This window comes from Hermetia illucens, chromosome 6, assembly GCF_905115235.1.
Source record: "Hermetia illucens chromosome 6, iHerIll2.2.curated.20191125, whole genome shotgun sequence".
Lineage (NCBI taxonomy): Eukaryota > Metazoa > Arthropoda > Insecta > Diptera > Stratiomyidae > Hermetia > Hermetia illucens.
Genome location: NC_051854.1, coordinates 23,177,826 through 23,195,248, shown reverse-complemented (window position 1 = coordinate 23,195,248; position 17,423 = coordinate 23,177,826). Strand labels below are relative to the sequence as shown.

Sequence of the window (17,423 nt, the reverse complement as noted above, 5' to 3'; positions counted from 1 at the left end):
CTGAAGACAGTAGAGGAGGAGTAAAGATTTATCGGGAAAACCTGCAGGGAGCTGAATTCGATGGGCCGACAACTATACGGCGGAAGTGTGGGTATGCGTTATACCCTCTTTATTATAGAGGATAATGACATATGGTTGTCATTAACTTACAAAAGGGAGAATAAAATGTACAATGCTACAAGAAAGGAATAGAAGAAGGACCGCTATGTGCACTTTTCACGAAACATAGAAATATAAACATCACCTTACTGTTCATTTTCTTGAATTTCTCATCTCAATTTTCATTTTATGCCATCCTTGTTTTACTTCTTTTAACACTAACCATGTTTAAGCCATGACATCCGCATAATGATTCGAAAATAATGGTACTATTTCCTAGATTTTTTTACTCGTATTTACAATATTAATTAGATTTAACCGTACTGTAAATACAATTAATTTTTATCATTTGTATCTATTGGTGAATCGCGAGAAGCACGTGATGTTTTTATCAAATAATATTGTGCAAAAAACACTATTGCAGCTTTGCCATTTCGCTTAGGGTTCTAATATAAATTAAGTCAATAAAAATCCCATGAGCAGTATCTATCATTACAGCATTTACGATGGTAGCCATGCGGATCCTTTTAATATTATGTGGGGTTCTCTCTGCAGTATGTTGCAAAGTATATACATTAGGTAATTTCATTAAGTTTAATAACAGGCTTCGTTTTGCAGAGCTACGTTACGGCTCGTCACCAAAATGTACCACATCAGAAGCTTTCTCTTAGAGCATCAACCGGAGAACAATCAACATTGAGCCACCTAATTATGAAACGAGCTGCAATTCATGCAGTAGATAGGTCACCAGAGAAGTTTTCGGGAATTCGACGTTTCCAAGGCTCGACAAAATACTTTCAATCTTCTGCTCTCTTGCGTCGTGTTGCTAGATCACCTCAAGCTGCAGATGATGGCAATGAACCTCAAGACTCTTCAACTGGTGGACCATGTCAACCACCAGATGATATTGCTAAGTTGCGGTTCGATCGCGTGCGGCATAACCATTCTCATTCTCACTGGAGGCATAACGAACGTCAAAACCAACCACAGAATGCAACGGATGCACCAAGTGAAGCAAATTGATTATAAAATCAATACCTTCCCTTTATATACTTTTTAATTGTTGTTTAAATATTTTCATTAATTTTTTTGAAAGGCTACAGTTCTCTGTGTTTGTAGATGCACCTCACATCTCTTTAAATACACAATGGCAAAATGGATAGTACATTCTGCGAAGAACTACCTATGTAGAAATGACTTTTTTGGAAAACTGTTTACCCCGGTTTTCAAGCTTATTTTTCATGGCTATTGATCTTTTTTTACAAATTCAGTGTTCGTTCATTTTTCTTGAAAGTAATTTATTGGTGATGCCGTGATACTGAAATCTGGCAATTTTACAATAACCTTGATACCACGTAATGTTACGGGGAGTTTTTAAAAAAATAAATGGTAACGGTTTTTCTCAGGCGAACTGAACTCCGTCAAAGATGATTCCTAGCTCAATTGAGAAGAAAATAGGGAACAGGCCTGTTAGGCAGAGTTACGATCGCCGTGAGCACGAACAAGCGTGACGCGTGTCTCCGTTAACATGGTAAAGTACGAATTGTTCAACGTCGCGTTTGCCCTGGCAAAAGAAATTCCACCATTGCAGTGATCGGTAAAGCAGAAGATGCCGCTCATACGAGCAAGTCTGTTAGCAGATACCGCATCACGAAAGATCCTGTGATGGACCCTGACGGTAAGCTTCTTCCACGATGATGAGTAGATGAGAAGCGCTCCACTTCAATTCGGAACCATTTAACGTCCGGTGAAGTCCTTCTTTTTGTGAATATGGTAAGCCACCGTAGCATGCAGATGCGGACCGCTCCTGCAAACAGAAGCGAAATTATCTTTAAGATCAACGCACTCAAGCAAAGTAAAGGCCCTGCCCTTGACGGTTTCCCTATAGAGCTTTACTTCACTCATTCGTAAATGCTGCAAATCTAAGAACCTTCTCAATGAGTCGAAGGATATAATTGTTAAGATTCCGAAAAACGCCCTTCTGCTGGGTGTCACAAAAATAATAGTTCAAACCATCTTGGAACCCATTAAAGAACACTTCGAGAGCTCAGTCGGTATAGAGCAGAGTGGTTTCCAGTTTAGATCCTCAAATACCGACTGCAGATGCGATGCGAAACATTTTGGAACACGATACGAAATTTAGATCTCCCATCCATCTGAAACCCTCCGTAGAAACTAATATTGGCAGACGTAAGATAAAATCTCTGAGGAGTTTGAAGTCCTAAGCGAAATTTGCTAAAGTTATATGTTGCCATTGTTACTTTTTCTTCTCGTTATCCTTGGCTGAAGGACGTGGAGGGGCTTAATGGGCTCATCATCTTTCCTCAAACACCTGGGTTATGCTGATGAAATCTCTTACTGGATCATATATAGGAAGCGCTGTTTCTGGAGAAGATGACATTGAATTAAATCTAGTTTGGTGCATTAACTGCGCTGAATCTGCCTTCATTGTTTTGTCCGAACATCAAATTAGGAATTTCAAATATCTTTCTGCGCTGCTACTCGGAGGCTTCAAATTTTCAGCATTTCATATCTGCGTCATGTTATCATATTACTCTGACCAGAGTCAATGATAACTGAAGAGTTTCGTCAGGACATGGTTCAGATACCAGTGGAAGTGTATAGGTCACACATTGAGAAAGGGCGACAGCTTTATGGCAGGTTATGATCTGAGAATGACCGGCCAGATGGTCACCTGAAATAAGAGAGGGAGGTTGTTTGTCAGAATATCGCCATGCAGGGCTTCTGGTTAGTAGGCAGCACATGAAATAAGTTGTGTTCGACCTTCTTCTTTTTCTTTAGCCTTCGTCTACTTGCGCTCGACTCAATCCGCAAAATATTTTTTTATACTCGGTATACCAGTTCCAAACGAACATAACCATTATACCTTTATACTTTCCCAGTTCCCCCATTTTATAATGAAATTGATAGATTCAATGTCCTACTAACTAATGTGTGGTCACACCGTAAATTCCCTTAAAGGCCGGGTACTAAAGTATTGAATACTCTGGTGGGTTACCATCAGCGACACTCATTGGAGCGCAATTCTTGCTTCCTCCATTACAAAAATATTGTTGATAAACACCACCTTTCCGACCGAAATTGTGGACCATGTATAGAGAAAATCAAAATAATTATTGAAACTAACCCCTTCGAGAGTTTTCTTAGAAATCTTTCGGCAACCACTTTGGAGGGTCATACGATGGATATCAGTGATCTGGAGCTGGAGAGCGGAGTGGCTATCTTGGTGGGTGTATCGGGGTTCACGCCGCCGTTGTAGAACAACGCCCAAACATTTTAGCCTGTCGAGCCGAAGTGAATTGTTCGTAGTGTCTTTTAGCTATCGAGCAGAGCTGATTAAACCCTAACTGTGGCTATTGAGGATCTACATAGGAAAATCGGAGGACTATGGGAATAAGTTGGGATAAGGAGACCATGTCTCAAAGGAGATAAACCTTAACAGGTACTTAAACTTTAACTTAGACTGGCTAGGGATTTTGGGGATGTTTGCAGTCATTTAAAAGTATCAAAAATTTTTGGACCCATCATAAAATTCAGAACATATTTATTTTACAGACCGCATCATAAAAATTCAGAAGCCACCAGAGAGTTACTTTACAGTAAAATGATGCTGAAATAAACGTGAATACAGATTATTATATATATGGTTGCCATTCATCCCTTGGTGAGGTGTAGAGCGCCAACTACACCTAAACGCCAGCTTTCCCCCCAATGAATTACCGAGACGCACGTATTTGTGTATTTGTACTCCATTATTCTGCGCCAAGTGCTTTTGGGGGGACTCGCCCATCGGCCATCTTGAGAGGGTGGGTTGCATTGCAAGGCGTAGCCAACAATGCAAATGTCGCCCTTCTTAATGTGTGACCTATCCGCTGCTACTTCCGCCTTCCGATCACATCGCCTACGTGTCTCAGACCCGTGCGATGACAAAGTTCTTCGCTTGAAATGGTATCAGGTCAGCATACTCCGATGTTACGTCGCAAACAATCGTTCACAAGGGCTTTAAGTGACAGTGGGGGCCATGTGCTACTCCGATATAGCAACACAGAAAGAACAATAACGCAGAACAGTGATATTTGTGTTGAGATAATTGCATTTCCACATTTTAGATCAGGCCGCGAAAGCGGGTCTAACGCTGTTAATGTGTCGGACGCAACAACCAGTTCGGTACCTCCGTGGGAAACCACGCTTTCTAGATATAAAATTGATCAACGGTTTCGGTGCTCTGCCCATTAATGCAGATAGGGAGAGTGCAATGACCCGTCAGGCTGAGAACGTTGGTTTTGTTACTGTTTATTTTTAGTTCAACTCTACTTGCTGTTCTTTCCAAATCCAGTGCCATTTGGCCAAGTTCCATGATCATGTGGTAGAGCAAACAGATATCACCAATGTAGTCGAGATGTTTGAGGAAGTCCATTGAACTTTTCCACATCCTCCAGACAAGGCAGCATGAAGAACATTACCGATAACAAGAACAAATAATACCGGTGACAAGACGCAACCCTAGAGGACTCCGCCTTGGAGCTCATAATTTTCTGACATTTTACCTCAGCGTAGCCACTGATATCTTGCGCCATCATATGTCGCTCTGATAGTAGCTATTAGTTTCTCCGGAGTGTCCCTTCTGTATAGAGCACGCCAGATACACTCTCTATTCTCAAGACCGAAAGCTTTCTCGAAATCAATAAAGAACAGGTGAAGTGGAGATTTGAATCCCACGCACTGTTCCAAAATGATTCGTACGGTGCCGATATTGTCAATGGAGGAAGATTCGGAGCGGAAACCAGACTGTTCTCTGTTGATCAAACTTTCGATATGTTCTTCTTTGATGCATTCCAGGATTATTTTAGCTATTACCTTTGCAACGACAGGGAGCACGTATCCAATTGTCACACTCAAAACGAGTGCTCTTCTTTGGAATCTTAACAATTGTCTCCTTCTTCCAGTCTCTGGGAAAGGTCTCGGATTCTATACGAGTGGAAGCAGCAGATCAGCATAAACTGTAGGTGCGGCGATAAATGACTCTGCGGAGAAACGGTCCAGCTCTACCCCGTTTGAATGCATTGAAGGCTGAAATGATTTCTCTTCCACTAGGAGGAACAGTCCATTTCCGCATGTTAAGGTAACTAGCCATTTCATTTACAAAAGACATGGATGGATGGATTAGGAATCGACCGTTAACATAATTCACAGGACCATCGAAAGATTTGTGATCATATGCAAGTTCTTTCGTGATGTGTTACATTTCTGAAATAATTGCGCTATGCGGCATCTTCCGTTTCCCTGACAAGCCTAATGACAAATTCCCTTTTACCAGGACGCACACTAAGTCGAACTTCCCGGGATTCTCACCGATTCTTTCCGAGAAATGGCGGACGCAACACACAAGCAATGTTAAGCGACCATCAGATGGTGATTCTTTTCGTGGCCGATGTCAGCGCCTCGCCTGTTATGTACAGCCAGGAGACCACTCCTAAACTTACTGCTGATCGCGAATTGGTCGATCTGATTGCTCGTACGATGTCGGTCAGTCGAAACCCACCTGACCTTATGTACCATCAATGACGCGGCGGTGGAAGTCGCAGAACTCGACGAACCTCCTAACATTACCATACAGTCTCCAAGACCGTATTTCCCCCCATCACATATCCGAGCAAGCTGTTGTTAGATCCCACCTTGGCATTCAGGTCACCCATCACGATGGCAATGTTACTTTTAGCAAGTTTCCCATGAACTGCGTTTAATTGCTCGTAGAAACCATCCTTCTCCACTACACCGAAAGTTTCTGTCGATGCATAGCACTGTACAATTGCGATGTACCTTAATATGGACCAGAATCTCTCACGGCAAATGAGCGCGCCATCCAGTAGCCATCAGAAACTATCCAACACTGAATTCGCGTTTGCTACCACTTGGCTTTCTTTTTCTTTGTGTTTGTCCCGTTCACAAACGGCTCGTCGTAATCGGTTGCGCCACTTCATTTTATCGAAGGCCTGATCTGGATGTAGTCTCAAGGCCTCTAAATCACGATCCAACATATTAAGCCACCGTTATTTCGGTCAGCCTTGTGGTCGCTTACCATCCACTTCAATGTTCACACCAATCTTGACAAGTGATTTTTCATTAGCGCGCATTACATGACCATACCATCGAACATACTTCTCGCGCATTTTTTTCCCGATCGGTGCAACCCCATATCGATCGCGGATATCCTTATTTCAGATGTGATCAAGGCATGTCACGCTACTAGTCCAACGTAACATCTTCGTCTCCATTTCAGCAAGACCCCGTTCGTTTGGGTCGAAGAGAATTCAGAACTATAGAGGGCGGACGACATTGCTGGAAGAGGTGTGCGCCGAGAGGGACTTCTTCAGTTCGTCTCTGTCTATACATTAATGGGTTGCAAGCTGGGGCTAAAATCTCATTCTCTGTTTTTTGTTTCGCTTTTCAAATATCTTTTTTCTCTTCCATATCCACAATATAAACAAAGATCATTCAACACAAAGTGAGTAACCAATATATGGTTGATAAAATTCTAATAGTATATTCTCCAATCAAATTACATGGGTTCGGGTGGGGTAGTAGTAATCTAGGTACAAGTAAATCAATTCAAAAAAAAGTAAAAACATACTTGGATTCACAACACTTCACCTAAAATCATTTTCATGATCATTTGTCTGTTTTCAATTAAAATTACTATCATACATGTTAGACATTCGTCAACAGTGCCAACTCTTTGTTCCTCTTTGTCTCTTTATAGCAATAACAAAAGTGAGAATTTCAGTCAAATGAAATTATATTTATAATATAAACTCAACAATCATATACTTTCATATTTACAAATGACTGAAAACAACTCGCCACCTAAATGTTCAGCGAGCCATTTGTTTTTAACTACAGCTAACTTAAATGTTTCACAACTGAACTTTGCATACAAATTCGTATGCAGAGCGCGGCCCATTCCTTCAATCACGATCAAGTCAGTCTCATTGGTTTTCATTGCCATGCAGAGCTCTAAATGTTAGATAAAATGGAAAATAATATAAATTTCAAAAGAAGGGAGAGTAAGAAATAAATTAGCTATAATCAAGAGTCATTTGATTCGTAGTTCCCAAATTTATCTAGAACGTGAGCTACACTCCAAATACCTAAAGCCACGGCCAGTCGTGCTTTCAGCTGATGGAAATTAGAGCTATCAATTGACTCTTATTATATGTACAAACTATTACAAATAATCACAAATTACCTGGCGATAAAGTTCGCAAATCTAAACACGGCGTTGATTGGCCAGTGGCGTATACTAATAATTGATTATTATTGCGAGCATTTTGTAAAATATTACATTGACATCGGTCCAGAATCTGCTCCAGTTCTTTGGATGTAACATCATTCAATGATGGTTCCGTATTGGCACACAGTAAAACTTTGGTACGTCGAATCAACAGTTCACGGACAAATGGCAAGACTCCGAGTACTATGTCGATGCCGCTGTTGTCTACGAATATTACAGCACATTTATGTGGTGGACCCTGCATTTTTTGATACATTTGTTTAGAATCAAAATTTAGCGTATTTAAATTAAGTGTAATTATATTTTGATCCATATCTACTACAGCAACAGATTTACATTGCTGAGTCTTGTGTTTCCTGCTTTCTAACTCTCTTGGTTGGTAGCCATTCAAATTATAATTACACACCATTCAGCAGAACTATCTATTATTATCATCGATGCTGCTATAGACACTTAAAGCTTAATTGCAGAATAAAAGAGCAACAATACAATATAACTGGAATGTGACAATTGACAGCCTGTGTTTTAGGCTTATTAAATAGTATTCCTATCCTATTGATGTGGTTTCTGTGATTGTTTTTGAAATTAATAAGAAATATTTACCTCAACTTACCTTCAGCCGTTCTATCCATTCATCCAATTGGTCAACCAACCATGGTCGCGGTTGTATTTGTTTAAGAGCATCCTTTAATCCAAAGGACTTATCATTTTTTAGAATTTCAGTTATGGCTTGTGCGCCATAATCGAACATATTTCCTAAATAATAAACAATTATTTGAGTGATATGCTTCATAAACTGATAAATATTGTTACGTATGTCACTATCGATATACTTTGATAATAGGGAAAACCATTTGTCATGTTTTCATCGATATTGTAATGAAAACTAATCCGATATATCATATATGAAGGACTTGTATCGAAAATACTAATACTTAGTAATATTGCTAGTAGTGTGTCTATGAAAAGATAAGGCCGTCTGACGAATTGTTTTGGTGACGACTGATAAAAATTGAAGGTATGCATAGCAGAAAAATAATAATAATAATTTGTCATTAGGGCAGAGATAACCCTCCAGACGTTGCTTTTCGTCCGCACTAGGGAGCAGCGTGCCCGAAAAAGTGCCTACAGGTGTCATTAGTCCCAAATACCCGACAACGGTAAGAATCATATTGAGCGAAACACCGCTGTTTGATGCCTTGGCTAGCCTAGCCACTGCAGCAATTAAAAAGGTATTACATTGCTGAGTATTATCTCTTAGATATTCTCCATTATTTTGCTAGGCCGGATAGTGCCATACGCCTAAAACTTCATCAGCCCATATCAAAAAGGCTTCATTTCAGGCGAATCAGCAAGAGATCAGATTTTATTTATATTTAGATCTTTAATCTGACTTGGAAACAGTGATCAGTGATACTGATGTAAACGCAAGAGCACTATCCTCTTCACCTGGTACGACTGCCCTATGCTATCAATATTGACATCATGGGAAAAACAATCCGAAATGTAGTCTGTCTTCATCCAGATTGAATAGACGGCGTGAGATCTTGAGCTGCACATTAATTAAGGCAGGACGAAATATATGGTGGCAACGTCAGCACCAAAAACCAAAGAAGCAGCAGCATCAAATGGGACTAGGAGACTAGACCCCTAAGACTCTTGATAATTTCTGCCTTATAAGGTCAGTCATCACGATCCATAACACAACAACAAAGCCAACAAAGCCTATTTCAGTCTTCTCCATAGGATCAAAGTTCTTACTGTACAAGACAATGATCTTGCCAGTCCTCATGTATTCCTCGGAGACTTGGGTTTTTAGCAAGAAAAATTGCGAACTCTTGACCGCGTTCAAGAGAAGAATCCTTCGAAGAACTTTTGGCCCACTGCATGATAACGGCGAAATTTATGAGCGATACCACGACCGTGTGATTTTGGATAAAATCCGGCTCAATAAATTACGGTGGGCAGCTCACCTAATCCATATGGAAAGTCTATAAAGACAATATCTTTGGTAGAAAAAGCAGACATGGCAAACTCTGCCTCAGATTGAGCGATGGCATAGGCCAGGACACCAGACAGTTTTTGAGAGATATCAAATTGGTGGCGCAAAACCAGAATGTCTGACCGGATACCGATTGTTGCGCCGGTGATGATGTTTGTTGGGAAAGCTGGAACTGTGAATACAAGAGAGGTATAGCATTTTTTTCATCAAATATAGGTATGAAATGAAAGGTCTTGACACTACTTTCCGAAGCCGAACTTAGTTATGGTATTAGTTGTATAGCAGGGGAATGCGAGAGCTAGATATTGATCGCTTATCTACACATTCTGAAAAATAATGACGGAACTGCCCCTATATGGCATATGATATCTGTCAGTTTTTGAACTTGGTTATTCTCATTCTCAACCGCTGAATATTCTTAATTTTATGCTCTTTGATTATGTCACTATCAGTATTTGCAGGTCACTGTGCAGATTCTCATTTCGGATATACTAGGAATCGCAAGTGACAAGCGTAGTGTTAGCCTGATATGACCTGATCTCATGTTTCACAAACACCAGAACAAAGAGAGACGGTACGTCAAACGGAAGCTTCGTGCGACCATTGCTGTGCATTTGAATTCGCTGGAGAAGAGTCTGAATTGAATAATCTCAGGTGAAATTACTATTATTGCACTTCGTGGGAATACATGAGAATCACGACATTTGCTATCAAACGTTCGTAAAAATAACCGATGTTTTCAAATGGCTTCATTTCGAACAAACATTGCCGAAAGGTAATTTCTGCTCGAGAGAGTAAACGTTTGCCGTATGTCGCCTGTTCACCCTTTTGTGGAGTGTAGGGCATTCACAGATTCCCTGTGTTGACATTGTTTTTCCTTAAATTTTTAGTGAAGCTGTGCTTCAGTTTCCCTATCATCACTCTTAATGCCGCGCAACAACTGAGCCTTCCGAATACCCTTTTTTTAAGGTTTTGTGTCTGTCTGTCTATCACAAGGACTTTTCTCAGAAGCCGTCTTTTGAAGATCATAAATTTGTAATTCTGACTTCGCTTTCAACTTTACAGATCCAAGACCAAATCCGCCATCAAATAGCATCATTGCAACCTCTTGAAGATGAATGGCATAATTTCATCCAAATTTATTTCAGGGGCAATATGCAGGACCAGGTTGATCGACACCAAACAATGAACAGGGCAATGAGAAGAACAATTCTTCAATATGTGCAGCAACTACTTTATGAACATCATGTATTCGTTCATTTATTCATTGATTTTGAATCGGTACGGAGTTGCCGGGTCCTAGTTATGAATAATTAAGAACATTTTGAAATATTGCTGATATTATCAAATCGCGGTAATCCAAGTAACCTGAGGAAAACCGTACATATCCTTCACGCTCGAGAATGACGCATGTCGAATGCTAAGCAAACTCAGTAACAAATAGAAAAATAGAATTGCATAAACAAAATTTAGTAGCAATTATGGGAATATTGAATTTGAAGTGGGAACAGGCTCCGATTGTGAATCACTTGTTATCAGTGCCTTGCGCTAGACGCAGCAAAGTACACAGCAACCTACCCACACAGGCGAGATTCGCTTTTCCCCCCAATATTGTGGAAATATAATACCTATCTCGACTTGTCATACTTCTACATGATTATCCGTCCTCACACCTTGGCGATCCTACTTCACAACAGTATGCTACAAAGGTAGTTTGCTTAGAAAAAGAATGCACAATTCTCCTCTCTTTTTTTCGACAATCTAAACTGAAATTAAGCCGATGTTACTTGCGCGCCCAATTGAATGAGTGTTTCGAATCTCACAAAAAATTCTATTTGGGAAAAAGGTTCAAGCTGGACCAATGCTTTTAACTACTTGAGAGATGCTTCTACATTAAAATCTATTAGAAATGTATACAAGGTACAAGGCGAAGGACTTACCGACTGCCGAAGACTTTCCGAAAACGACTTATGGACTCTGCAATGTTGTGCAAATATATCAAAGATTCATCCACTCTGTGCTACCAAATCTCCATTTCTTTTTCGTTTATTTGAATGATATTTTGATAGCATCTTTCTCTGAGTTCGCGCATTTAGATCACCACGATTGCATTTTTCAACGTCTCCTTGGGCTGGTCTAGTACTCAACGTTAAGAAATGCAAATTCTTACAATCGCAGGTGAGAGTCCTCGGCCGCCTGATTGACCCTGAAGGCATCCTATCTGATCCAGTCAAGGTGCAAGCGATTTCGACCATACCCCTTCCGAAAACAGTTCAGGATTTGAGAATGTTCTTCGGAATGTTAAACTTCTATCGTCGTCTCTTCTCCAATGACACCCACCATCAACTGATATTTAAAGCCTGCTAGGCCAAAGACCAAAGTATTCCTCATGATTGCGTAGTTCCCAAAGACTGTCCAGGTGTATGCGATCACCAAGCAACATCTGGTAAAAGCATTCCTTCAGCAACATACACCCCTAACATCGCCGTAGGTGCTGCTCTTCACCAAAAGGTGACAAATCTGGCAGCCGTTAAACTTCTTTTCAAAGCAACGGAAGTATACACTTACTATTGTGAGCTATTAACCGCGTACTCGCAATTAAATACTTCCGATATTCCCTCGAAGGCAGACCATTCACAGTGTTCACGGACCATAAGCCACTCAGTTTTGCTTTGAAACAAAAGCCCGATGAAGCGTCCCTCGACAAATTCGGCACTTGAGCTTCATCAGCTAGTTCACTTCAAATAACATAGTTGCTTACGCTTTATCAAGAGATTAATATCTTCGGCTCAACGTCCAGTATATACTGCGAGAACTCAGACAAGGGTCCAAGACCATATACCACCGCCAAATTCCGTAAGAAAATATTTCGCGCCGGGCAATGAATCCTTTAGTCACCGCAAAGTATTTCTGGCCATCCATGAACAAGGGCGCTAGTTCTTGGGCCAGACAATGCATTACATTCCAGAAGTGCAAGACTATGAAACATGTGAGGAAAGAGATAGGCGTTTCCACACAATCTGTATCGATTTAATTGGCCTTTTGAGAGAGTCGCAATCATCGATAGGCTAACACGGTAGCCTGAGGCGACACCTCTGAAAGACTTTTCTGCACAATCTTATGCTGAGACCCTCTGTCGAGAATAGATTTCAGGCTTTGATGTACTGGTAATCACTGACCAGGGAATTCAGTTCGAATCCTCTCCCTTCTCGAAGTAAGGCATACTTCTGGGCTTCAAACGGCACCGGAGAACCATGTGACACTGGCAGTCTAATGAAATGTTAGTAAGATGGCACCGACGCTGAAAGCTGTTATAATGACATAGGGCACTGAAAGCCGTTATAATTTCCCAAGACGATCCTTCTTGATCACAAGTACTTCCACTTTTCCTACTTGGTGTCCAGACAATCAATCACGGAGAAAACCCCCTTTTGGTTTCAGCTGAGCATGGAGTGTTGCGGCAGAGAGGGCAACTAGCGCATTGAACGCAAGCTAGTGTGATCGAGTTTTTCATGACTTCAAAAAACACTTTTTGCTGCAAAAATCATTTTTCGGAGTCAAAAAAAATCAGTCGGAACGAACCATTGATGTTCGACTTTCGAATTAACACCACCTCTCTAACTCCGTTGAGGAATTGGGGCGGTCACACTCCTTAAAAAAGTCATGGCACTCCAAAAGGGTATTTTGATATCGAAACAGTAGGATTATATGTTGAACCACTCTTCCGATGGGAGCAAGAAAAACATGGACGGAGAAACGGGAGATGCTTTTTCTTCAAACCCATCTAAAAAATATAGTGAATAGTTCTCCTTAAAAAGGAGGATGGTACTTTAATGTTTACATGGTAAAGTTTGGTTCGCCAACCCCACCCCGAAGAAGGAAGAAAAGGAGGTTTCCGGCACAATTCTTCAAACGTGCTAAAGAGGGAGAATCTTCCTCTTCTGCATACCCTCTTCTTCCACTTTGTGGTCGGCAAATTAACATAACAGCAAAGGGAAAAGCGAGAATCGCACCTACAAATAATATAAAACTTATAAACCTGCTAAGATGCGGGCCTGGTTGGACCATTGTCGGAACAGCACCAGCGAATCTGTGAGGTTCAATAAAATTCTATCCAAGGAACATAGGAGCCCACCCTTTCTTAAGAAGTCGGCAGACTCCTGGACGGAATCTCCTGCTGAAGTCTTATAGCTGCTGGTTCAGACGCACCTTCCCCCAGCAAGGAGAACTGTGAGTTAGAGCCGTGTTTGGAGGGTTCTCAGCCGCACCAGCCGTGCGAGACTACCAAATTGGTAATTACCGAGAATAAGATCGTATTTTAATGGTTTCTCCGCATATAGATATCCGAGCCCAGATGCCATAATCCCCGTCATGCTAATGAAGCAGCAGAAAAAAGTTGTGCTATGGCTAGACGATATTTACCGCAGCTGTATCTCTTTGGGATACGAACCATAGTCTTAGAGACGCGCACGAGTGGTTTTCATACCGAAAGCGGGCAGGCGCGGCCATGATTCCGCGAAGAACTTTCAACAATTCCGCCTCACCTCTTTCGTATTGAAGACCCTAGAGCACATCCTGGACATCCACTTAAGGATGATTATGGAGAGAACGCCTTTCTCCAAGTCCCAGCATGTTTACCTCAAAGACAAATCCACAGAAACCGCTCTCCATGAAGTAATTGGCACGGTTGAGCGGTCACTGCAGTACAAGCAGTATACTCTAGCTGCCTTCCTGAATATAGAGGGAGCATTCAACAACGTTAGTACCAACGTCATCAAGGAAGCCCTGACCAGTATTGGATTGAGAGGGTCTCTTACGCATTAGATAATATCTATACTAAGAACCAGGATAATCTAGTCGGATCTGAGAGGTAGCCATTTGATCAGAGCTGTAAAAAAAGGCGCCACCTTTCCGATGCTCTGGTTAATAGTGATGACTTATATGGTGGGAGATTGAGATTGCCATCTGCAAATGACATATAATCATCTACTTCTTTTACTCAATCAAGATCAATTGAAAATTCCATTTTGCCCCTAGATATATTTAATAATTTTATGATTGATAAGCTAAATAATGATATAGACATCAAATTTGGAACAATATGATACCATGGAAGGGCGGTGGGAAAGGTGTGACTCTGGGCCGCAAGATGCGCACTCGACATAAACCTAACGAAAACGAAACTGATGCTATTCACCACCAAGGCAGGGGTATCCGAATTTCACCTCCCTCGGCTGAATGAACAAAGATTGGGTTTTTTCTCTAATGTAAAGTATCTGGGTGTAACTTGGATCCGAAAACCAAATTGGAGATTGAATACAGAACTGGGGGTTAAGAAAGCCTTATATACCTGCAGGAGAACCTTTGCAGAGAAATGGGGTCTTCGGCTGAAGATGATTCTCTGGATTTACACAGCTGTAATGCGTCCCATCCGTTAGTATGGCTGTGTTGTATGGTGGCTGCTTTAAGCCATGGACTATGCCACATACAAGCTGAACTGCAGGAGAAACTTTGCTGTGGACTTTCCAACCAAGGCAGACTGGAATACCCCCAGCGTGTTACAAGGCTATGAGATAGTTTTCTTCACTGACGGATCGAAGATGGTCTGTGAAGTCGGTGCGGGAGTTTCCTTGAATACATAAAGTGTATCTGGGTTGCCTTCCAAGTTTCGCCAGTGTGTTCCAAGTGGAAGTACTAGACACTGGAAGCCTGTCAATGGCTGGTGCATGATCGGAGCCCTAAGTGTAACATAGCCATTTTGACGGACACCTATAACAAAACCCGATTGCGAGAGCCGCTGCAGATACATACAAGATTACGGTGGTCTTCACGGGGCACTGACTTCCGCCAGGCCCGGCATACCCTACAATTCGCATTGCCGAAGTTGCGGAGAGCAGGGAGAAACCCTCAAGTACTTCTTTTGCGATTGCCCGGCTCTAGCTAGAGTCAACCTACGGGCACTAGGTAAACCATTCTTTGGGCATCTCAAAGAAATCTCTAGCTGCAGGCTGGGAGAGCTGCTTTCCTTCGTAAATGCAACGAGGTGGGTCTGAAGATGTGAGCCCGCTGGACTCTGCCGCCTTGCTCTCGTAACAGCAGTTGTTGTCTTATGAGTTTGCGACATCTAAACAGCGCACCACAGCACTAATGGAGCTCCTTGGAGCCTGTAAACCATCTTTATTTTTCATTCTGGAGCTATCGGTAGTTCTACCATTTACTTCTTGTAGTTGCATCAGTTTATAAGGGTTAAATGTTGGAAAAAAGGGAAAAATTTTTCACAACACAAAGATATTGGCTAAACTTTAGAAGTGATTCAGATCAACATAAAATATTCTCGGGAAGCCCCGTAAATGAAGGGAAATTCCGACCGGTTAAACCAATTGAATAAGAATAAATTGGAATCGATGAAATGTTTTTTTCTATCGAAATCTACGATTCTGAATAAACTTTCGTATTTAGATGTGTTGATGTATAAGATTTTGAATATGGTACACTAACATGGAAGAGAAAATAAAGAGGAATATCGGAAGGACCATATTTTTTCGGCAACTCTTCAATCCGTTGCTCTTCGTAAATCAGAAGCAATTCGACCTTCAAGGTGAATTACTCAACAAAGCCAGACATTTGCCCTAATTGAATTTATTTGTAATTCTCAACGTTGTTGATCAATATTTTCTCCATAACTCGCACAGCCAAAGGTAATTCCTAGAACAAATTAATGAACAAACATTTCAGTTCATTCTCACACAAGTTAAGCAAACAACTTTGTTAATATCACGATTTAAGCGAGATAAAAGTTTTCCATAAACGCTGACCTCGGATTTACCATCAAGCACTATTCATTTTACTTTCTCGGCCATTCCCCGTCTGATGACGCGGTCAATTTCATACGAAAAGACGTTTCCATTTCAAAACTTATTCAAACGCGTTGTTATCTATGAAATTTATCTGAACCATGTTAAATAACGACTCAGCAATTATCATATCACCGACGATCTACGGTGGCACTAAATCTTCACACAACTATGTAGAACGACGACAAACGGTAAACACTTTCTTATCATTTGTAAACATAAATATCACTCGCTCTCGAGTGTCCATGCAAATTGGCACTCTATCAAAATTACCTGCTAACAACCCCTTGACCAATTCCACCCACTTTGCTTCGTGTTCGAGTGCATCAAGCTCCTCGAGACGCGTCTGGAAAACCGCAATCGATGCGTGATTCTCTTGGACTTTCTGATCTAGCCAAGGGTCCGCGAAGCCATAATGCCTCAGCAGAAAGTCATTCAGTTCCAGCATTCTGCGTATCGTCATCTTCTCCCCATTAGGACTGCAATATATCAATTGATGACTTAGAAACCAACTCAAAGTTCACTCGTCGACGTGATTCAAAATGAATTTCAAACGATTTCATTTAATACCTGCCTGATGTCTCGCGCAACAAATTCAATTTATTTATGTAGGCTTGCTTGAACTCCTTCGCGCGGTCAGCGGCGGTCGGGTCATTTTCCTGACTTGCAATCGCCTGTTGAGCGAATTTGTCCACCAATCGCACAAAGCACTTGTGCCAATAATCCCTGGCCTCGGGATTCTTGGCCAGGTCTAGTGTGTCAGGATTGTAACCGTTCGGATTCTCAAGCAGCGGACAAATCGTTTTCTCGCACATAGTTCGCACTTTTCTCTGGACAGTGTCTATTTTAGATTCCTTTTCGCGTTCATTCAAACCAACTCCTTTCCCCAGACTTCTAAATGGTATTCGAATGTATTTTGAATATTTTGAAGTGCATTGGAGAGTCTTGAACATGCGAGGTGATGTGTTTCTAGTGGAACCGAGTGGCAGACACCTTGAACTTTCTTTGGAAGAGGACTGTCGCAACGATTTGCTAACAATTTAATTATGAATGCAGCAACAGTCGCAAGTACACCAACCACCCACAAAACACGTAAATTTTTGACTGAACCTGACAGCGAGCGGTATGGATCTGCAATAGTTGACGTTCCGGAATC

The 17,423-nt window shown here is 41.3% G+C and overlaps 2 protein-coding genes across 3 annotated transcripts; one reads left to right on the top strand and one right to left on the bottom strand.

Annotated features, from left to right (window-relative positions):
- The first annotated feature begins 593 nt into the window (after positions 1–593).
- LOC119659870 lies at positions 594–1,473 on the top strand. 2 transcript variants are annotated; one of them, XM_038068187.1, is made up of 2 exons: positions 594–653; positions 718–1,468. In XM_038068187.1, the coding sequence occupies exons 1-2, from the start codon at positions 606–608 to the stop codon at positions 1,120–1,122; spliced, it is 453 nt and encodes a 150-aa protein (XP_037924115.1). In that variant the 5' UTR covers positions 594–605; the 3' UTR covers positions 1,123–1,468. The 2 variants fall into 2 exon arrangements, with proteins under 2 accessions (XP_037924115.1, XP_037924114.1); XM_038068186.1 differs by having other exon boundaries at positions 610–665; positions 718–1,473.
- Positions 1,474–6,639: 5,166 nt separating this feature from the next.
- On the bottom strand, positions 6,640–17,397 carry LOC119659122 (4'-phosphopantetheine phosphatase). The gene is made up of 5 exons (XM_038067047.1): positions 16,838–17,397; positions 16,541–16,746; positions 8,025–8,167; positions 7,367–7,649; positions 6,640–7,134 (listed from the first exon to the last, which is right to left on the bottom strand). The coding sequence occupies exons 1-5, from the start codon at positions 17,218–17,220 to the stop codon at positions 6,941–6,943; spliced, it is 1,209 nt and encodes a 402-aa protein (XP_037922975.1). The 5' UTR covers positions 17,221–17,397; the 3' UTR covers positions 6,640–6,940.
- Positions 17,398–17,423: the final 26 nt, after the last annotated feature.

Bases quoted from the DNA above. Each gene is read 5' to 3' on its own strand.
- LOC119659122 (XM_038067047.1), bottom strand. From the start codon at position 17,220: ATGTTCAAGACTCTCCAATGCACTTCAAAATATTCAAAATACATTCGA. The intron at 8,168-16,540 runs GTAATTTTGATA...TTTATTATTTAG, and splicing joins GGTCAAGGGGTTGTTAGCAG to GAAATATGTTCGATTATGGC. The intron at 7,135-7,366 runs GTAATTTGTGAT...TCTAACATTTAG, and splicing joins TTTGCGAACTTTATCGCCAG to AGCTCTGCATGGCAATGAAA.
- LOC119659870 (XM_038068186.1), top strand. From the start codon at position 615: ATGCGGATCCTTTTAATATTATGTGGGGTTCTCTCTGCAGTATGTTGC. The intron at 666-717 runs GTATATACATTA...TTCGTTTTGCAG, and splicing joins TCTCTGCAGTATGTTGCAAA to AGCTACGTTACGGCTCGTCA.